This window comes from Prionailurus bengalensis, chromosome A3 (assembly GCF_016509475.1).
Source record: "Prionailurus bengalensis isolate Pbe53 chromosome A3, Fcat_Pben_1.1_paternal_pri, whole genome shotgun sequence".
Classification (NCBI taxonomy): Eukaryota; Metazoa; Chordata; class Mammalia; order Carnivora; family Felidae; genus Prionailurus; species Prionailurus bengalensis.
The window spans coordinates 62,058,510-62,081,563 of record NC_057354.1 but is presented as its reverse complement, the minus strand read 5'-3'; the positions used below and the strand labels follow the sequence as shown (position 1 = coordinate 62,081,563).

Genomic DNA, 23,054 nt, shown 5'->3' with positions numbered 1-23,054 from the left:
ACTTTTAAGAAACGTATCATTTACTTTTTTTTTTCTTTTTTTTCAACGTTTATTTTTTATTTTTGGGATAGAGACAGACAGAGCATGAACGGGGGAGGGGCAGAGAGAGAGGGAGACACAGAATCGGAAACAGGCTCCAGGCTCTGAGCCATCAGCCCAGAGCCCGACGCGGGGCTCAAACTCCCAGACCGCGAGATCGTGACCTGGCTGAAGTTGGACGCTTAACCGACTGCGCCACCCAGGCGCCCCAAGAAACATATCATTTACTTTTAAAAGATGCTTTTCCTTTATATTAAATTTTACATAATTTAAGAAATACTATTTTAGCATCTATGATCTCAGGAGAACCAACATTATTGACATTCATTTATATCAAGAAGGGAAATACTGCACTGGGTTGTCAACTCAGGAGCTGGAGAAGAACAGTGTGGGAGAACTACATAGGACAACTGTTCCTGGTGAACACACCCCCACTGCTTGGATTTATCAGAAGGATGGATCCTAAACGTTCTTAGGGTCAGGAATTACTATTGGCTGCTCTTCTTAGTAAGAGAAGATAATGTACTTGCTGATGCTAATACTGGTGGACATGACTGTGGTATCCCAGCAACAGAGAAGATAATTTATCAAAGATCTGGAAATAACTGTGGCATCAAAACCTTCTGCAGTACTATTTCTTGATAGCTGGGTTATGAAAGTATGCCACATATTTAGTTGTGATTTCTTAAAAAAAACTTTTTTGAACATTTTATTTATTTATTTTAAGTAAGTGCTATGTCCAGTATGGGGCTCAAACTCATGACCCTGAGATCAAGAGTTGCGTGCCCCACTGAATGAACCAGCTAGGTGCCCCTTAATCTTGATTTCTCTGGGAGTTTTCTCTGAGCTCATGGGATGAACACTAAAGCTTGGCACCCAGATTGTGCACTGCTCCCGATCCTCCCCAGAGCCCTCAAGTGCAAGGAGTAAGCACAGATGCCCTCACAAACACTGTGCATAGTCTTCCAGTATTCTGCTATACTTGGTAGATCACAGTGATCAAATGCTCTCTTGTGATGAGGAGTGCAGATGTGAAATGTGGGCTATGAGCAGAGGTGGCTCCATCATAAAGCCAAAGTATAAGCTTCAGGGCTCCTCACCCTGCAAGGGCCCTTATGAGAAAAGCCCCATTTGGATTTCAGTTCTTATTAAATGTAATTACACACATAGTTAAGCAGCTATCAAATCACTATTTAAAAATTTTTGTGACAGCAAATTCAATAAATGTTCTAGTATAGGGGATAAAGTTGGATAAAAACATGCTATTAAGATATGTTAAAGTCTGGGTTAACATTTCAAATATCAAAATATACAATATATATGTTTGAAATCATAGTAATCTAATTTGACAATGCTATCATAAAGGCTATTATTTTAGGTAGGCAGAGCTGTCTTCCCTGTTTAAAAAGCCAATATAGGAAACTGTTACAGGGAATACTTTATTTCTATTCTCAAACATGCTTCTGAAACTCAAATACATTATCACTCAATTACAAAAAATAATGACTTCATAATTAAGGTAAATACCTTAAATACTATATATTCACTAGGTACATATGTGAAAGCCCAGATTACAAAAATTTAATTCCAATCCTAATGTATTTGCTAATACTATTTTCTCTTTATGAAGCTGCATTTTCTTTGATGAAGCAATCAAATAAGAATTTGTGATGGTTTATAAGATAAACCAACCTAAGCAGTAATACAAAATCTGACTGTAAAATGGTCAGGGTTTCTATATGAAGATGTCAGTACAGATGTCTTCTAGTTTATCAAAATAAGATCACCCCATTAGAGAGTGAAAGCCGAATACTTACCATCAAAACTAATACTTGCAACCTTGGTATATTTACTTTCTGAAGCTTTTAACGTAATTGGTTTAAAGTGTACTGTTATAGCGTCATTTTGTGGTGTAGGTCGAACACTCTGCAAACAGAAAAAAATACGTATCATTATTTTAGTCTCATGGTTCAGTTACATTACACTGGAGAGTGTACTGGAAACATGCAGCAGAATAAAAAAATGGAAGTTTAACTTTATGCGCTCCCTTTAAACAGAATAGGCCAGGGGAGCCTATTCTGAGGGCTCAGTTGGTTGAGTGTCCAACTCTTGATTTTGGCTCAGGTCATGATCTCACAGTGATGGGATTGAGTCCCACGATGGGCTCATGCTGGGTATGGAGCCTGCTTAAGATTCTAGCTCCCTCTCCCTCTGCCCTGCTGGCACATGTGTGCTCTATCAATAAAGCAATAGAATAGGTCAAACTGGCACAACATCACATTAATTTCATCAGAATATCTTCATGCAATAAAATGATGGCCATAGGAAGAGTTTAAGATCAGTAAGTGAGTGTAAAAATCTAGAGACAAACTAGTACCATACACTAGGCATGAACACATAAAACAGGAAAAAAAAAGGTATAATGAGTCATATATGAGAAAAGGAGACACGAAGATTTATGATAGGGTCCCTCTTAAAGAACTCCACCATACCGGGGCGCCTGGGTGGCGCAGTCGGTTAAGCGTCCGACTTCAGCCAGGTCACGATCTCGCAGTCCGTGAGTTTGAGCCCCGCGTCAGGCTCTGGGCTGATGGCTCAGAGCCTGGAGCCTGTTTCCGATTCTGTGTCTCCCTCTCTCTCTGCCCCTCCCCCGTTCATGCTCTGTCTCTTTCTGTCCCCCAAAAAATAAATAAACGTTGAAAAAAAAATTTTAAAAAAAGAACTCCACCATACCAAATGTAACAAACATCCTGACTATGTTGAATAACATCCTGAAAATGAAGAATGATGTGAATTTGGGAGCCAGTACTCCTCTGCCACGGTGTTTTTGCAGATCCCTCTTCTTCCTCTTCCTCTTCTTTTAATATTTACTTACTTTAAAAAAATATTTATTTATTTATTTATTTATTTATTTTTTACTTACTTAAAAAAAATTTTTTTAATGTTTATTTATTTTTGAGAGAGAGAGACAGAGTGCAAGCTGGGGGGGGGGGGGGAGGGCGGGGGCAGCGGGCAGAGAGAGAGGAAGACACAGAATCCGAAGCAGGCACCAGGCTCTGAGCTGTCAGCACAGGGCCTGACGCAGGGCTCGAACTCACAAACCATGAGATCATGACCTGAGCCAAAGTCAGACACTTAACCAACTGAGCTGCTCAGGCGCCCCTAATGTTTACTTACTTTTGAAAGAGAGACAGAGCATGAGTGGAGGAGGGCAGAGAGAGAGGGAGACACAGAATCTGAAGCAGGCTCCAGGCTCTGAGCTGTCAGCACAGAGCCCGATGTGGGGCTCAAACCCACAAACCACGAGATCATGACCTGAGCTGAAGTTGGGCACTCAACTGACTGAGCTACCCAGGTGCCCCTTCCAGATCCCACTTCTAATGGGACTTTCTCTACCTCCCTAGGGCATGGCTGTGTAAGTGAGGCATGCCACTGTTACCAGGCAAGGCTGTACTCTCAGCTGTGGGACTGAGCAGTAGACTGAAGGGCTGTGTAGCTTGGAGAGGTCAGAACAGTTTAAACTTAAAAAATAAGATTTTTCTATTCAACAACTAAATCTATAATAACAAATACCATAAAAGCTTGCACTTTTGGAGCAAACTAGAAAAATAAATACAGTTTAAGGTGCAGTTACTTTTTTATTACCTTACTGACACAAAGCATTTTTCATTGGAAAGAACCTTAAAGATCCCCATCTCCTTCCCTGTTTTACAGATGAAGAGAACCTTGCAATATGGAGTGATGTTTCAGTAGCTAGGCATCAAGAGGCGGGACTGGAAACCAGATGTCCTGACTTGGTTCAGGGCCTGGGCCCTTTACTGGCATCCTAGTACCTAAACATGTATTAATGAAGTCATGGTATTGTACACAAATCTTGATCAATACTCTTCCTTTAGAATTCAACTAGGGGGCACCTGGGTGGCTCAGTCAGTTAAGTGTCCAACTCTTGATTTAGGCTCAGGTCACACTCTCACAACCATGGGATCAAGCCCTGCGGAGCCTGCTTAAGATTCTCTCTCTCTGCCCCTTTCCAGCTCATGTGCTCTATCTCTTTCTCTCTCAAAAAAAAAAAAAAAAAAAAAAAAAAAAAGAATTCATTTAGAATCTTACTTTGGTCTCAAAATGCTTCTGGAGTTTTTGGCTGATTTTTCAGGGGCTTTATAAACTTGTCAAAGCCTGATGCTTCCCATAGAAAGAACACAGTTCTTTTCTGTGACACCCACCAGGCACACGCCTGCTAACATGGGTGCAGTCAGGTCCCTGCAAGTCACCAAGTTCTTCCCTGTCTCCCTACCCACCCTTCAGTACATCCGTAAAGGTGGAATCTGACTACAAAGGTGGAATGAAGGTACAAGAAGCACCTGAGAGAGTACGAAGAAAAACTGCTCCTTTTGCACTGGTCTGCTATCACAGGGAAGAAAGTTGGTTACACATAAAGATTACAGACACTGCTTTTACTACCAGATGGTGGGGCGTCTCCCTCCTCACTGCTTGTTAGTCTTTACTGGGCCTGGAATGATGACCCTAAGGATGGTTCTGCAGTTTTCTGAGCTGGAAATCTTAATAGCCTGAGCTCTTGGCCTCAGGGTCTTTTGGTATTTTAACTCTTTTATCTTTCTTCTGAACTTCTCATTTGCTTTGGAATCTCTAACTGGGGCTGCAAGTGGATTTGTTCATATTGATATATTTATTATCAGTATGCTTGCGATTAGTAGCAATCGTTTAAAATACAAATCTCTTCATCCCTTAAAGAGTGAGTGTGTGTGTGTGTGTGTGTGTGTGTGTGTGTGTTATTTTTAACAATAAAACAAAGCAGTCTGACTATAAAACGGGAAGATTTCATGTATTACATACCTACACTAATACTTCTTCTAAAGGAAAGGAAAGCAGTACAGAAGTGTACGTGACAATCCCATTTGATGAATTTATGCAACAAAAAAGATATTAAGTATTTAACTAGAAGTGTCAGTTTGAGCAAGCTGCCCACCTACTCTGGGCCTTATTTTTCCTGCCTGTAAAACACTAGGGGATTAGATTAGGTATTTTCTAAGATCCCATCTATTTACAAAATTTGGTGGTTGTATTAATTTTGTTCTTTTTTCAAATGAGCACTTTTACCCTGAGGTCAAGATTTGTTAGAGAGATGATCATATAAAGCTTTGTAGTTTGCAGAGGACTTCCACATGCTCTACTGAATGTGTCAGAGTAGGAATGGAATCTTGACCATTTTCAAACACGCTTAAAGACTGCAAGTAGCAGTTCATTAGTAATGACGACGACACCTTTTGAGTGCTATTAGCCTGCACAACACCATAACAGAAATAGCTAAATAAAACTATTTATTTATTTAAAACAGTCACTGTAAATAGTAGGAGCTTAGAGTACTTGATGAAAAATGTTTTCTCACATGTAACATATTACTCTAAGATTTTCCTTACCAGAGGAAAAAAATTTTTTAATTGTTTTCCTTTTTTTTTTTTAAGTTTATTTATTTTTGAGAGAGAGAGAGAGAGAGAGAGAGAGAGAGAGAGAGCAAGCACAGGGCAGGGGCAGAGAGAGAGAGGGACACACAGAATCTGAAGCAGGCTCCAGGCTCTGAGCTGTCAGCATGGAGCCCAATGTGGGGCTTGAACTCACAAACTGTGAGATCATGACCTGAGTAGAAGCAGGATGCTTAACCAACTGAGCCACCCAGATGCCCCTAGAGGAAAATTTTTATATTCAGTATTATTAACTCTCTCCTTCTCTCTTTCTCTCTTTATTGCACCAATAGTAAGCAAACATTCAATTGACTCACTTTTTAAATGTTTTATTTATTTTTGAGAAGGAGAGAGAGAGACAGAGAGAGGGAAAGTGTGCACACAACTGGGGGAGGGGCAGAGAAAGAGACATGGGGACAGAGGATCTGAAGTGGGCTCTGTGCTGAGAGCAGCGAGCCTGATGCGGGGCTCAAACTCATGAACCCTGAGATCATTACCTGACTCAAAGTTGGATGCTTAACCAACTGAGACACCCAGGGGCCCCACTGACTCAAGTTTTATACAAATGATCTGAACTGTTCACTTATTATTAAAAAAAGCCCAACAAAATGGAAAAATCCATTTTCCAAGGAATCAAAAACAAAGCTAAACAAACAAAACATTTAAGTAGTGGCTCATTCTGTTTTTTTTTTTTTTCCTATTCTGGTGGCCTTAAATGAAAAATAATACAAAATCATTAACTTGTATTAAGCATATTTACACTAACAATCTATTTTAGAATCAGTTACTAACAGTTGCATACTAAAGATAATGGAGAAGTAGAAAAAAATATGGCAAGATTCCCGGGAAAGGCAGCTTGCACATATTCTAAATATAGTTCTAGCCTTTTCTCACGATATTCATACCCAACTAATGTTCAGTAACTCTCAAGTGAGATTCAAAGGCCCAGCACATTCTAAAACTATTTAGAAAAACATTTGAAAAGGAATATAACCTTCCAGTATGTAACAATTGTATTTCTAACAATGGATACACAAATTTATTAAAGCTCATATCAAGTTTACACTGGTAAAATTAAAGTATATCTGTCATTCTTATTCATCAATTAGTAAGGAAACTTCATGCAAATGTTCCTCTTAAGGTATCTCAAAGCAAATTTATTCCATCATTTATACTGCATTAATACTGCATTAATGTTTTTTAAGTGTTGAGGAAAAACCATATTCTCAAAGTTGCATTACAGACAATCAAAGTCAGACAGGCTTGAACCTGAGTATCTTGTCCATTAACAGGTGAGAACTGTTTATTTTCAGATGCTTGCCTCAGGAGTCCCATATCTAGAAAGATGAAAAACCTCTGAATTCCTTTAAGGGGAATTAAAAAAAACAACAACAACCCTCCAGCTTCTGGCAATGCCTAGGTCATCCTAAAGATATTATATATTTGTGAAATGGACAGAGGTGGGACATTTATAAAAATAAGTCAGTCTCTAAGTACGGCATATTATGTAGCAAGATACAGGAAAAAACCTTAGGAAGCTCTCTTATAACTCAGTTTCCATGGTAGATGGGTTTGTTTCCTGGCTGATAAGGTAAGAAGTCTAAGCTAACATTACCTCTCAAGTGGACCAAGGCAATGGACTCCTAACTTCCTGCAGTGAATTCTCCACAAACTAGCTACTATGACCTTTATAACACATAAATCAAATGATGTCTCTCCCTTGGTTAAAATTCTGTAATTTGCTGTTGCACTTATAATAAAATCTAAACACCTCCCAGAGCCCAGAAAACCAGGATCAACCCTCCGGCCCTCCCTTTATGTTCAACCCTCCTTTCTTTCCCAGGACATCCAAAGTTGTTTCTGCCTCAGGCCTTTGCAATCGCTGTTCCCTTTGATGGTAACACTTGTCAGCTAGCTTTCTTAGGGGTGCCAACTTCTTACTCTTCATTTATTACCTCAAATGTCAGCTCCTCTGAGACAACCCTGTCTAACCATCTCCCTCCCTCACTTACATTCTATTCTGTTTCTTTCTTTGTTAGAACTTGGTTTGATTTACAATTTTGTTGCATACCTGTCTGTCATCAGTCTCACAGCTAAAAAGTGAGCTCAATAGGGGCAGTAACCTTGGCTATCTGATTTACTGCTATGTTCTCACACACCTCGCACAGAAGCTGGCATATAGTTGACGCCCATTAAACGGAATAATGAATGAGGAAGTAAGAAGAAACTAACAAAACACTGGCAGAGTGTAGGCTCTGGATATTAGGAGAAATACATACATACGTAGCTACAAATGCAGATATACAGACATATATTATAGATTAAAAGATTTTTAGTAGAAATACTGAATATGAAATTAAAATGATATATTTATAAAGACTTGATGGTGTCATTATATACTAATATACCTTCAAGTAACTTTTGAGTTTTTATGGTTGAAGAAGTCACTTTTAAAAAAAGCTGATTCAGGGGCGCCTGGGTGGCTCAGTCGGTTAAGCATCCGACTTCGGCTCAGGTCACGATCTCGCGATCCTGTGAGTTCGAGCCCCACGTCAGGCTCTGTGCTGACTGCTCAGAGCCTGGAGCCTGTTTCAGATTCTGTGTCTCCCTCTCTCTTTGACCCTCCCCCGTTCATGCTCTGTCTGTCTCTGTCTCAAAAATAAATAAACGTTAAAAAAAAAATTTAAAAAAAGCTGATTCATTTCCCTTATTTGGAAAACTAGAACCTGTGTACTTTATAGGACTGTTGTATTGAATAAGATAATCTATGTAAAGAAACTAGCATAGTGCATAACCCATAGTAACAACAAAAATGTTCACTTATAATGTATCCTAAAACTGCCTCTTTAATTCTGTTATAATTGAACTGAATACAACAGTATTTTTTCATTCATTTTTTTAAATAATTTTTTAAAATGTTTATTTATTTATTTTTGAGAGAGAGAGAGAGACAGACAGACAATGCAAGTGGGGGAGGAGCAGAGAGAGGGAGACGCAGAATCCAAAACAGGCTCCAGGCTGTCAGCAGAGAACCCTACATGGGCTTGATCTCATGAACCATGAGATTGTGACCTGATCTGATATCAAGAGTTGGACATTTAACCAACTGAGCCACCCAGGTGCCTCTCATTCATATTCTTAAGATTGATAATTTCACTTTTAAAGAAAATGTTTATTGTAAAAGACATTTGTTTTGGTCCATTCATTGTATGTAAAAAAAAAAAATAGAGAAGATTGTTTGGGCTATGTAAAGGTACTTTGCCATCAAATCTCTAAATCCTCACATTTGGGGAAGTGACTGCAGGCCTGAAGTCTGCCTGACATGAAAGTTCTCATTAACGACCCTGCTTGGTGCAAGGCATCCTACAGATGGAAGAAACCACTCACGGGCAAACAGCATGGAGAACACACTAAAATAAAAATTATCTGACATCTCAAACTGAGGCAACAGCAGGGTGATCCATCAACAACAGCCAGTGTCTGCCCCACAGGCAAATGAACTGCCGTCCACAGCTAAAGAGGTATCTCTGAACGTGTCACCAAGAAGCTATGGTACCAGATGATTTCTCAGTGGAGAAAACACTTGAGCTTTGGAGAGAAAAAGAACTGGGATGAGTGGTGCCTACATTACCATGTATACAGTACATGTGCTCTATGTGATCAATTGGGCTACAAAAGAAATCAGTATCAAAAAGTTCAAAGAAGATAAAAGTAGGCTGGAGCCAAAGCAATCTGAAATATCTAGCAGAAGGAATTACACTCTATTATGGAGGAAAGTCTGATAAATTAACCTCGAGACTTTTGAACAAAAAGAATCACAATTCTTGGTGTAAAGAACGATTTTAAAATGTTAACACAGAGCAGTGATAAGAAGGCCTTTGCATTTCATTGACTGGTAAAACCTAAGATGTGTGTGTATGTGTTTATGGTTGGGGAGGGAAGACTAACAGGTTTTCTAATTTTTTAGTTTGCAAATGTGAGGAGGATAGTGGCAGGGGAACAAAGGGAGTCTCCTACTCTCTATTTGATTCATCAAATAAAAGGATGTTTTAATGGCAAACAAAGAAAAATAGAGAAAATTAATAAAACCATACATTAGTTCTTTGAAAAGATCAACAAAATTGACAAACCTTTAGCTTGACTGACTGAAAATACTTTTCAAATATGGAGAAGACTAATTATAATCAAGAATGATAAATGGGATGTTACCATCTACTTCACAGGGAAAAAAGAAAAGTATTAGAAGAGAACACTATGAACAGTGGTATGCCATCCAATTAGAACACTGAGATGCAATGAAAACACTCCTAGAAAAGTCATAAGTCACTGAAACCGACCAAGAAGAAATAGAAATCTGAATAGGCCTAAAGAGATTGAATTCTAAAACCTCCCACAAATAAAAGTCCAGGGCCAGTGGACTTCATTGGTGAATTCTACCAAACATTTAAAGAAGAGTTAATGACAATCCTTCACAAATTCTTGCCCCAAAAGGAGAGAATACTTTCCAACTCATTCTATTGGAAACCACAACACTAGCAAAACAGCTATCTACTACCTTTATAAAATAACTGATATTTTAACATCAAACAAAGAAAACAAAGCATATTATTGCAGAACAGTCCTTGTTTAGAAAGGGTGTTTGCATTAACATACATGTAACTCATATTTTTAGAAACATTTATACTGTCCTTATTTTGCTTATTTTTCTATAGATTTGTGAAAATTTCACTATAAAGAGCCAAAACCAATCACTAATCACTTAATATAGCAATAATCACCATTATGTATTTTTTGAAAAGTGTAATTAATTATTGCTATAAATAGGAATTAAAAAGAAATTATACACAGGAACATTCACTGTAATATTTTCTTATGTAAAAGGTCACTACCAGAGAACATGCTGACAATTTCATTCCAAAGAGACTTTGATGACAATCTTTCAAAAAACTGAATTAAAAAAAACAAAGTCACTAAATAAAAAAATGAATATATTTTTGAAAGCAAGCATATAAAAATACATGGACTAAGGGACCTTTGTTGCTATCAAAAAAGAAAAATAACAAAAACAAGGGACATAATGCTGCTGCTCACTGCTTTTGTGTTTTGTTTCAATGGTATCAGGGTGGCCAGGTCAAAAGAGCTGTTCCTTGTCACCTGCAGTGGGGTCCCAACCCTTGAGGATCCTTGAGGGGTACGCGTATGTATCACGGCAGACCCAGGCAACTGCTCTCAGCCTGCTCTCAGGCTGCCAAGAGTGGACAGGCAGGAACTCCAAGTGGGGCAGTTTCAGCCCACTGCATAGTGGGGAAGCATTCTACAAAACCCATTCCCCCAGTTCTTCTACCTAGCAGGAAGAAATACTAGGTCAGACAGCAGGACACCACCCAGAATGTGATCCCACTCATGAGCACAGTCACTGTGCATTAAACTATGGTTACCCCCTTGGGGTGCCTGGGTGGCTCAATTGGTTAAGCGTCTGACTTCAGCTCAGGTCATGATCTCACAGTCGGGGAGTTCAAGCCCTGCGTCAGGCCCTGTGCTGACAGTTCAGAGCCTGGAGCCTGCTTCAGATTCTGTGTCTCCCTCTCTCTCTGCCCCTCCCCTGCTCATGCTCTGTCTCTCTCTGTCTCAAAAATAAATAAAAACATTAAAAAAAATTTAAAATATAGTTATCCAATCTTGCTCCCTCATTTAGGGTTTATAAACTCTTCTCTCTTTGGTCTACTCCACCAGTTGGCAGTAAACTCTGGGTTTGGCCCTGGATGGACAAAGGTCCCTTAAGTCTCATGCCCCTTTGATCTGTATCATTTTATCAGACTTCTCTGAATTTAGGCTTCTGAATCAGCACACATTATAATTAAAATGTACTGCTTTCTTTTTCCATTATTCCCTATGTATGTATCTTGTGGACTTCACCAGAAGGTGAGGTTGTGGGCCAAAGCAAAATCCAGATAGCTCTCTTTTACTTTTTTCTCTAAAATTGTGTACTGGCTCCTCAATTCCACTGTAAGACATAAAAGTCACTTGTTCTATGTGCATGTGTGAGGGGAAGAGATGACCTCAGTTTATAGTCTGCTATTTAGTATACTATAATAGCTGCCAGGTGGAAGGGGTACCTTTGACAGATGTTAATAGCATTCTAATGTTACCTACCATATCTCTTTGCTTTATTATTATTTCCCTTCCCAATTCATCTGAACCTTTTTTCCTTTTCATTTACCACACCTTAAGTCTAACAACCAAACCTGATGGAATCTTTATAACTTGTTTTTCTTTGCACATGGCATACATCCTAGGGTTTATCAGAATCCACAAACCTCTTGTATGATTCTGCCTCAACAAGAACCTCAGGAACTTTGATTCAGACTTAGCTTGGGGAAGATCACCTACTTTCCTTCTCATCTTTGAAATTTGGTGGTTAGAGGCAGAACAGGTTTCTCACATCACACTTAGAACCAAAGTGTCATTAGGCCACCAAAGAACAGAATCCTTTAGAGGAAGAGTTTAATTAGTTTTAAGGTGGTCATAAGTTTAAAAACAAAGAATATATAAATTAGGAGAAAATAAGTAAAAACTTACTGTTATTGGTACATCTTTTGTTCCTGAATTTAATAAATGAAGGTTTAAAACTTTTGGTAGATCTGTTAAAATTGAAGAGAAGAAATATTTCTTTAACAGAAGTGCTTTATGGCAAACTAGAATTTTACCTTATTAGATATCAGATTGAATCTATTCTAGAATGTGAAAAAGAACTATAATCACATTAATAAAAAGAATGTGATTCCGATTGAATCTATTCTAGAATGTGAAAAAGAACTATAATCACATTAATAAAAAGAATGTGATTCCACCTAACTCATAAATAGCAATCACCTTACTCACAAGGACACTGTATAAGAACTGTCCCCTCCTAAACAACCAGACCAAAAATCAGAACAAAACATTTTTTTAGTGAAATTAGACATTATTACTAATCTTTTAGTTCTCAAGGAAAGCATAAGGAAGCAAATTAATAATGTTAAATTATCAGTTGGAAAAATCTAATTTTCAAAAAGGGGTCTCCAATCCTCAACAACCAACTTCTAATTACATATGGTCCATAGAAATCCCAAATTACGAGTATTTCTATTTTTTCCTTAATAAATCCTTTAACTTGAGCATTTTCAATTTTAGAATTTGAATTTTTTCTTTGACCATCTGGGACATAATTTAACATTATGCTATTATAATGCAACTGAGTAATCCATTTCTAAATAAAAATCCAGAAGTAAAGCTCCCCCCACCTTTTATTTACTGTTAAAAAAAGGAGTAAGCATAACTGAATAGGTGAGAACTTGGATTTAAAAACTCAGAAACTACTTTGTGCCTGAATATTCCCTTAAGTTATCTTATGACCTTGCTTTCCCACCTGGTAAGCAATGGTAGCCCTCAGAGGAATGGGGTATTAACCTGTGAGGGCTTGAAGTTCCCCAAAGAAGGTTTCTATAAGATCATGCAACCCACTGACAAGTAATTTCAAAGCTGAGCTACAAAGGGGTTAAAAGTAGAGCCATTCAGCACTGAACAGAGGCATTTTTGTTTTTTAAAGACTTTTAAAAATACTGTCTTCTCCCCCCCCCCCTTTTTTTTTTTTACCTTGTGTTCGTAGTGTACCAAATCTAGCATTTCAGTTGAGGAATAAATTCCAGGAGCTTGGAAGACAGCAAAGTAAACCATTAGATTTTTCTTTGCCCAAAGTTAAGATGTATTGAATACAAAACAAATGCATTTACTGTTCCTCTGGTTTTCTACTAACCTGTTGTAACTTCTACCTCCACAGGAAGGATGATAAATTCTGTGCTGTCTGAAGCATTTGTCTTTATTCTGATGAAGGCGGTGTGATTATCTGCTTCCCTGGATGAAAAACTGGCTCTCATCACTCCCTTGGTTTCATAAGGAGGAATTTCCTGACAAGTTAACAGACCATAATGTAGCACGGCTTTTGTGATGGTGCAAAAGTCACCATAGTTTTTTGAAGAAAACAACATTGACTGAGGATGCATTATTATTTTATATACCTACTAAGAAAAGAAAAAAACAACACACTGCCATTTAAATGGATATATTCCATGGATTGTAACACATACTCCAACGTGAAGAATATTACAATGTGAAAGAAGCCCATCTTAGAACTGAGGAAGCATGATATGTAAAATTGAGCCAAGTGATAAGAAATAAAATTTTCAGTTGCAAAATTATCATTAAAAGATAGAATTAATCTATAAAACCAGTTATCTTTTAGTGTGATGCTTGGACATATAATTCAGTACTAAGATTCTCCACCAAATAGAGATGTCAGCATTGGAGGGAAATCCTTTTCTAGAAATCTACAGGAATCTCTTTAAATAATAATCAAGAGAGCTTGGACTCTCTCTGTCCTTTCATTTAAAACCTAACACAACAAAGCTTCTCAGGCAAATCCACAGTTGACCAACTGCTTTCAATAAGTGTCTTAGCAAGGAAGATGGAAAAATTTTGAGGCCTGTAATGAGAGAACACTGACAAATACTCTAGAGGGAAGATTTATTGGGGCAAAAAAAATTTTTTTTTTGAGATGGATTTCTTTTCCTGGTTTTACAACAATCTGGCTTGCTTGGGACCATCAGAATTTCTCTGCACATACCTTCTGGCATATTTAAGGAAATCCCTGTGTTTTAGAATTTATTATTCATCTCACTTACCTCTATTCTCTTAACTTTTTAGCCTCAAAGTAGGAAAGAAGTGATTGGAACCCTCCTGGGGCCACAAGAGATGCACCATCCACTTCCCCATCTCTAGGGAGCTGACTTGGTCTCTGGGCTTTTCTTATGTACACTGAAATGGGCTGAGGGTGAGGTCAAGGCCAATTGACTTTTATTTTTACTCTACGTTTGTAGGAAGAAGAATAACTTTATCTTTTCTTGTAGCCACTGGGATTATTAAAACATTATGCCATCTCTGCTACCATTCATTACAGTTCTTAACTAATTAGAAATATGAATTCTCTTATGTTTATTGGATACCAATTATATTTCACGGTAAATTCTTAGCTCTTCTATGTAGAATTATAATACAAACTTAATAGCTTATAGTTAATTCTCTGAAGCATTGTTTTATATACTACTTCTCTCAAAGGTTTTTCAAACAGTAACGTAATTTCAAGATAAAACATTTTTGTGAAAGGATATAAATGAACCATCCATTACATATTCCTATTTGCCAGTGTGTTTCTATATCTGGGGAGTTAACCAAATCCTGACAAATTTGTTTCTAATTGCTCAAGTGAACATCCTAGAAATGTCCCTTCTGCCTCCCTTCCTTGGTCGAGACTGGTCAGAAGACAGAACAAGAGGCTACGTGTGTTTAACAGAGCAATTAATAAATAAATCTGATCTTCAGAACTCATTCATAGTGGTAAAGTCCGTTGTCTTCAATTATGGATAAGCAATGATTAGAGTGCCCTCAGTATAAGAACTGTGTTTACTGTGCCTTTCCCCTCTTTGATTAAAGCTTGGTAACAACATTTAAAGAAAAACTCTCCTAAGGCAGGAAACTTCACAAATAAGGTAGTTGCTACACATACATTGATTAATATTTGCTGGTATTCTCTAAGAAACAGGGGTTCTCTAAGCATTGACACAAACTAGTGTTAAATATTCAATAATATTAAAGGTGGATGTAGATCACCTAAGAATTTAAAATTTTCTATGTCATCACAAGGGCTGGACTACATTCCCTCCGAAAACGTCATCTCTATCAACAATAAGTCTGAAAGTTCAATTCTCTACCTCAAACATGTAATGGATATCCTTCCCAGAGGTTTTTTTTTTTTTTTTTAAATCTTAGTATAAAAAGCACATTATAAATTGTTAGAGTCAGAGACAACTTTACCAATATAACTCTGTGGATAGTTGAAATCTCTTCCTTTCTACACAGTGGGTTAAAGTTCCCACCAATTTTGTTCACTGCTCTTTCCAAAAATTACTTATACTTTTCTCTCCCTGTATCATCCAATTTTCAAGAATATCTGATGTAAATTTAATATTAAGATATAATTAAGGGGGAGTCACCCACATTTATTCATGTGATAGGAAGTTAAACTATTTTCTGGTGTATTTGAGAAAGTAATTGAAAGAGAAATATGCCAGCACTCACCCACAGTTTTCTGGTGCCTCCTTGTTGACCTGTTGGGAGTTCTAGGTGAAGATCTCCTCCACTAGAGTACATTTCTACAACCTGTGATGAAAGGGCACATGATGGTTAAGCTCAAAATCATATTCTCAACACAAGTGATTTGCCGTTATATAGAAATAAGTCTGACATCCTATGTCTTAGAAAAATTTAAAAATGTTTATAGATATAAAAGTAGGATAAGTCTCATGTCTTATCACTGGAGTCAGTGCTTCAGATGTGTGAGCACTGGTGATTTTTTTTTTTTTTTTACATTTATTTATTTTTGAAATACAGAGAGACAGAGTGCAAGTGGGGGAGTGGAAGAGAGACAGAGGGAGACACAGAATCCGAAGCAGGCTCCAGGCTCAGAGCTGTCAGCACAGAGCCCTATGCAGGGCTCAAACTCATTAACTATGAGATCATGACCCAAGCTGAAGTTGGATGCTTAACCAACTGAGCCATCCAGGCTCCCCAATGGTGATTATTTTTAATTAAAACAAGGTAAATTTAAAGCATTAAAGTTAGAAACAGTATAGTTATTTCAGACACTGTATTAAAGAAAATCTATCCATAGAACACTTTTTATTTTCAAAGGAAAAATAGTTTATGGAAATTATCAAATTTTAGAAATATAAATTTTATATTTCTTGTAGTTACACAAATGCTTCTTTATTCACACATTTATAACAAGCTTTAGCAGATCTAATAACCACTATAATTGTGAAATAGTGAAGAATATGTTATTCTGAGATATATGTAACATTTTTAAAGCACTATGACAATATCTGGTTTCTCTTGGTGGCAAAACCATAGGAACCATTAATAATACCTCTGTGGCTTGTATCTATACTCATGATTTTTAAAAACTATTTTGCTGAGGTATAACTGATATACAATAAACAACACATATTTCAACTGTACAACTTGATAAATTCTGACATACATATACAGGCGTGAAGCTACCACTGCAGTTAAGACATTAAATATACCCATTATCTCCAAATTTTCTTCATGCCCCTTGCAATCTACTTGTCTCTCTCTGTCCCCCTATATCCTTAGGCAACCAATGAGCTGAGCTCAGCCACTCTAGATTAATTTGTATTTTCTAGAGCTTTATATAAACGGAATCATACAGTATATACTCTTGTGTCAAGCTGCTTTAACTTGGTGTAATTATTTTGAGATTCATCATGTTGTTGTATGTATTAATAGTTCATTTCTTTTATTTTTATATATGTAATTTATTGTCAAATTGGTTTCCGTACAACACCCAGTGCTCATCCCAACCGGTGCCCTCCAATGCCCATCAACCCACTTTCCCCTCTCCCCCACCCTCCATCAACCCTCAGTTTGTTCTCAGTATTTAAGAGTCTCTTATGGTTTGCTTCCTTCCCTCTCTGTAACTTTTTTTTTCCCCCTTCCCCTCCCCACTAGTCTTCTGTTAAGTTTCTCAGGATCCACATATGAGTGAAAACATATGGTATTTGTATTTCTCTGACTGACTTATTTCACTTAGCATAACACTCTCCAGTTCCTAAATGTCCATCAACTGACGAATGGATAAAGAAGATGTGGTTTATATATACAATGGAATATTACTTGGCAATGAGAAAGAATGAAATCTGGCCATTTGTAGCAACGTGGATGGAACTGAAGAGTTCATTTCTTTTCAATTTTATGGCTATGCCACAATTATTGATCCATTCACCTACTGATGGACATGTGGGTTGTTTCCAGTTTTTGGTCATTATGGATAAAGGTGCTATGAACACTGCATTGTATAAGTCTTTGTGTGAACATCTGCTTTCTTTTCTCTTGGGTAAATACCTAGGGATAGAATGGGTCATATGGCAGGAGACTTTTCTTTTTTTTTTTTTTTTTTTAATTTTTAAAAATGTTTATTTATGAGAGAGAGAGAGAGACACAGCATTAGCGGGCAAAGGGCAGAGAGAGATGGAGACACAGAATCCGAAGCAGGCTCTAGGCTCTGAGCTGTCAGCACTAGAGCCCAATGGAGGGCTCAAACTCACAAACAGCGAGATCATGACCTGAGGCAAGTTGGATGCTTAACCAACTGAGCCACCCAGGTCCTCCGTTGGAGACTTTCCTTTCAAGGCAGGTAACCCTATCTCTTAAAAAGAAATAATATATTTAATTAAATTCAAATGTGGAGTGAAGTAAAAGAATGGGTGGAAAACCTTCACTTGTTTTATCACATAAGTCCTTCACGAATATATAAGAAAGGACAATGCAGGAAAAACAGCAATGCTTTAGTATGAACTTAAAGGTTTTGCGTGTTATGTTGTTAGAGTAATGCATTTAGCAAAAACTAACAAGCTAAGATTTTCTAAGTATTCTTACCTGCCTTTTGATTTAGTACAGTGTTCCCCTATGGTCCCAGTTGTATTGACAGTAATACCATCTTTTTTTTTTTTTAATGTTTATTTATTTTTGAGAGAGAGTGAAAGCATGTGAGCAGGGAAGGGGCAGAGAGAGGGAGACAAAGATCCAAAGCAGGCTCTGTGCTAGCAGTGGAGAACCTGATGCGGGGCTTGAACTCATGAACTGTGAGATCATGACCTGAGCCAAAGTTGGACGCTTAACTGACAGAGACACTCAGGTACCCCAATAGTAATACCATCTTAACTGATGGAGTAACTGTAGAATCTTTTCTGAAAAAACCAGAAGACATCACATATTATTCATTTCAACTTCCAAGGTATTAAGGAAACAAGCCTAACAATGTGTGGAAACAGAAGATTAAAGGGTAGACTACTGATTATTGGGAAAGGAATAAAGAAATGGGTACAGAAAAAGACTACATTATAAAATTCAAAGGAAAGATCACATTAAAATTAGGAATGTGACATATCACTGATTTTAAGTCCAGTGCTATTTATTCTAATTTAATAAAGTGTAGAAAAAAAACGAAGGCAAAATATAAAGAATATAGTTCGTGTAAAAAATTTTTTTTGCAAAGAGTGTTTATTTTTGTGTGTCCACATATATGTGTACAAGTGCCCTGAATGAGGTCTGATCTGGTGCACCAAGATCATATAAGTAGCATCTATGAGGAGGGGCTGGGACTGGAGCTGAGCTAACACAACAGTTACCAGATACCTGGAGTTATTTACATTTAAAATTACAGAAATAAAAGAAAATAAATGTTAAGTTTCTAAAAATTTTTTTTTCAACGTTTTTATTTATTTTTGGGACAGAGAGAGACAGAGCATGAACGGGGGAGGGGCAGACAGAGAGGGAGACACAGAATCAGAAACAGGCTCCAGGCTCTGAGCCATCAGCCCAGAGCCCGACGCGGGGCTCGAACTCACGGACCGCGAGATCGTGACCCGGCTGAAGTCGGACGCTTAACCGACTGCGCCACCCAGGCGCCCCAAATGTTCAGTTTCTTAGCCACCCCTAGCCACAAATTCAACTGCTCATTAGCCACGTGTGGCTAGTGGCTGCTGGACAGAGCAGATACAGACACACCATCGAAGAAAGTTCATCAGAAAAGCAATGGCCTTGTGTACTTGAAAACTCTTAAGTTAAATGCAGACCTGCTAAACTGTAACACCAGAGAAACCACAGTTGTTTAAAAAGTGGTTCCAAAAAGTCAATACCTGGACTATTGTAATCGAAAATTCTGATCACAGCAAGTTGCATTAAAAGAATAACCACTCTTTGATATATCTATAAAATCCCATTATTTTAAATAGTTTTGCAAACTGTAACAAACTGAGATTTCATGGTAAGCATTAATTTCCACCAAAATGTAACTCATTCAATATCATCAACATAAACTCACCTGTAAAGGCTCACTGTGAGGATTGTGTATATTTATTATAGGTGAGAAACTGCTGTTCACAGGGACTCTGGCCCCAAGGAATGGCCTCAGTCGATATGGATTTGGAACTCCAACACCAAACACCTATTTTAAAGGAGAAAAAAATGCAATCTGGGTTAAACTCCAACATCAAATACCTATTTTAAAGGAGAAAAAAAATGCAATCTGGGTTGCTTTCATAACTAACATTTTTATAGTTATAACTGATTGATCTAGGGAAAACTGATGTGTCTTATTTAGATGGAAAAATCCTGACTACCTTTAAAAAGAATACACATGTGGTTTCTATCCTTGATTTGGCTATATATTTGATTTACTACACATATGTGTATTTGGAATTATTTCTATAATATATTGGAAATTAAAGTGATAGCAGTCCTTCATGAGCTCACAGAATAGACAAAAGAAGGCAACAGGGAATCAAAAGATTTCCTTATTCCAACCATGAGAAGAAGATGGATCTAGGGCTCAAACAATTTCTCAAATCCAGCTCCAGGTCATTCCCACATGAGAAAGCAAAGTCCTGGGTTGACTAAACAGAGTGAGCCCATCAGTCAAATGACAAATATTTCTTAAGCGCCTATGATTTGCTAGGCACAAATATATACAGTGTGAATGATTCAATAGTAAACAAGATAGATAATGTGCCTGCCCTCATGCAACTTACATTCCAGTATGAGGGGCACACTAAAAAACAATAAAAAAGTTTTTAAAAAATGGTAATGTGATATAGAATAACTGGCTGGGGTGAGGCTGGGATATTCTTTTAGGGAGCATGGTCAAGGTCATCTTCTCTGGGGAAGTGATTATGAGCTGATGCAAGATGAGAACAAACCAGCACTGAGAGTGTATTTGGGTGAGGGGAAGTATACAAAGGAAACAAGGCAGGAAAGGGGTTAACTTGAAGATCAGGAATAAGATGACAAGCATGGTCAAATGGGATGGAATAGAAGGAACATATGGGAGTCAGAACCTCAGAGCCTTGTTGGCCTTGGTCACAAATTTACATTTTGCTCTGAAAGCAATAGGACGACATAAAGATTTCCATGGGGAAGTTGACTAGATGTGATTTATGTTCACAGAAGATCATTCCGACTACAGTGAATAACAGACTATGGTAAGGACAGTGGAGGAGTGGAAGGCCTGTTGGAGGCTACGGTGTAACCCAGGGAGAGGTAATGGTGGCTTAGAAGAGAGCAGTGGCAGTGTGGAGGAGAGAGTTAGACTCAAGATATATTTAGGAGGCAGACTTTGTGAAAGACTAGATGTGGAGAGGTGAAGAAAAGCAGCTGGCCACTGAGGCTCTGCTTGAGAACAAATCGATTACAACCCTCAAGTAGTACAGCTTGGCCATATCCACCTAAGTCGGTTAGGCTGCCCCTAGAGGGCAATGGTAGTAATATTCTTATGACAGTCTTCATTTACTCAACAGGTGTATGTTAAATGAGCATCATCTATATAGCACTTCTAAGTTATTCATCTACACAGGTTGCCTACTAAACAACTGTTAAAGACATATTCACTGTATATAAATACAAGTGCCTAACTAATTGGTTTACTGACACGAATTCTCAAGATATGTGGTATGTTCTGGGTCCTAGAAAAGAAATGTCCAAAAACAAAATCATAAAAACTGTAAAGTAAGACATTATCTAAGTAAGGAGTTAAAACACTGTGTTCTATGCGCAGTATAACACAGTGGTTAATAGGATGGTCTTTGTAGTTATAAAGGCATGGGTGTGAATCCCTGCTTAATAATCTATTAGTAGCATAATTTGAACAAACTACTTAACCTTTCTAAGCTTCACCTTCCTTATCTAAACGAGTGAGAATAACAGTATCTATAACGCATGCAGAAATGTTTGTAAAGTACGTAGTATAGTGCCACAGAAGCAATTCTTCTTAACAATCTTGATAACCTTGATTATAAAAATCTTGACTCATAAGACATTAACAATCTCTAATAACCTAAACATTACACAGAGAAAATAAGAACAAATTTTAAGCAATCTATTCACTAAAGAAAAGGGAGCATGCACGTTTTAATTTTGAAACTATTATCAAGTACGCTTCATAAATGTGCAAAATAAAAATTAAAAAAATTATAAAATATTTTTTACTATTCTTTTGCCAACAATCTTACATTAAAACTTTAGCTATAGCTTTAAAAGATCATTTGTTCAGTCTGATTTATAGGGGCTAGTCACAGACATAGCAGTGAATAAAAATGCTCTCAGTCTAAACTCTCACATTTCCTATTATCCCTGAGTTTTTTAAAGAGAGTCATAGGATAGGTTGGAGATAAGAACGATATTTTATAAAATAAAGATTTAGTCCTGGTTCTTACCTGATAAGTAAATACCCCATGATTGGACGTGTTAATAAATAAAGTATTTTCTACATTTCCCACTACTCTTGCAAGAAAAACTACATCAAATGACGTATTTCCTCCTGGAAGTATTTTCTGAAAAAGAAGAGCAACAAATAAAGTTAAATGAGTAACTAAAAAATCCGATTATGCTGACCGCAATTAAATAGCTGAAGTTTGTAAAGCAATCATCTCACAATCATTTTCATGAACTAGCTTCTCCCACTGAAGGTTTAAGCTTTAAATTAGCCAAATTATTCTGCAATGAAAAATAATAAAAACGATGTCTTCATACTGATGTCTACAGTCACACAGCTTTATCAATTACCAATTAGATGCTGTTCATTCAACAATCATTAGGCTGGAATGAAGTACCTAATTACAGACTGTTCCATCATCACATAATTCAGTAGGAGTTGAGCTGAGGCTGAGCTTCTCATATAGATGTACTACTCTACAACTAAACAACAACTTGTACTATTCCAAAGAAGAAATAAGCCCACGCTTTAACCCCTTGACCTCTGTCAGCCATTCACACATGGCGCTATATGTGCCAGCAACTTAAATTAGGAAAGAAGGCAGGAGTGACAATACGCACAGAAACTCACTCCTGTTTTCTTGTACAGGTTGAGAATGTCATTGTAGTTAGTGAAATAAAACTTTATTACAACAAAACAATAGGGCTACTCCATAGAGTTCAAGGGACTGTGACTGTAGTTCTGTCTGTGATGAAGCCTTATGATGCATTTTAATGTGTAAAGTCATCAACCTTTCTCATTTGCCTCTATGGCTTGAACTCTAAAACGCTCCCCAAATTGTAGCTTAAAATACCTGGCATTGAGACTTCTGGCTTCACCTCAGGAAGCAGAAAGCTGGAAAGAGCATTTCCTGTGCATTATCAACAACCAAAAGGATAATCTACAAAAATGTAACTTTTCTTGACCCTATCACAGAGTTTGCATATCAGGTAGCTCAAAATTTAAGGAAAGACAAGCACCTCCAAGGAGAGATGGAATGTGAGTAATGGCTCACCCATGGCAGAAAATGGGAAGATGAGGCTACCATATGAGGGTAAAATGAATTCAGCTAAAATTTTCATACACCGCTAAAAGCTGACAGTGGGCTAAAA

At 37.5% G+C, this 23,054-nt stretch overlaps 1 protein-coding gene across 1 annotated transcript in view; it reads right to left on the bottom strand.

Annotated features, from left to right (window-relative positions):
- Positions 1–23,054, bottom strand: part of TMEM131 (transmembrane protein 131) — a 237,800-nt gene that overhangs the window by 61,179 nt on the left and 153,567 nt on the right. Inside the window, 8 exon segments of the mRNA XM_043603229.1 lie at positions 1,857–1,965; positions 12,099–12,160; positions 13,155–13,178; positions 13,181–13,210; positions 13,315–13,465; positions 15,693–15,773; positions 19,519–19,641; positions 21,905–22,021. Of these exon segments, the coding sequence (XP_043459164.1) occupies positions 1,857–1,965; positions 12,099–12,160; positions 13,155–13,178; positions 13,181–13,210; positions 13,315–13,465; positions 15,693–15,773; positions 19,519–19,641; positions 21,905–22,021 (697 nt within the window).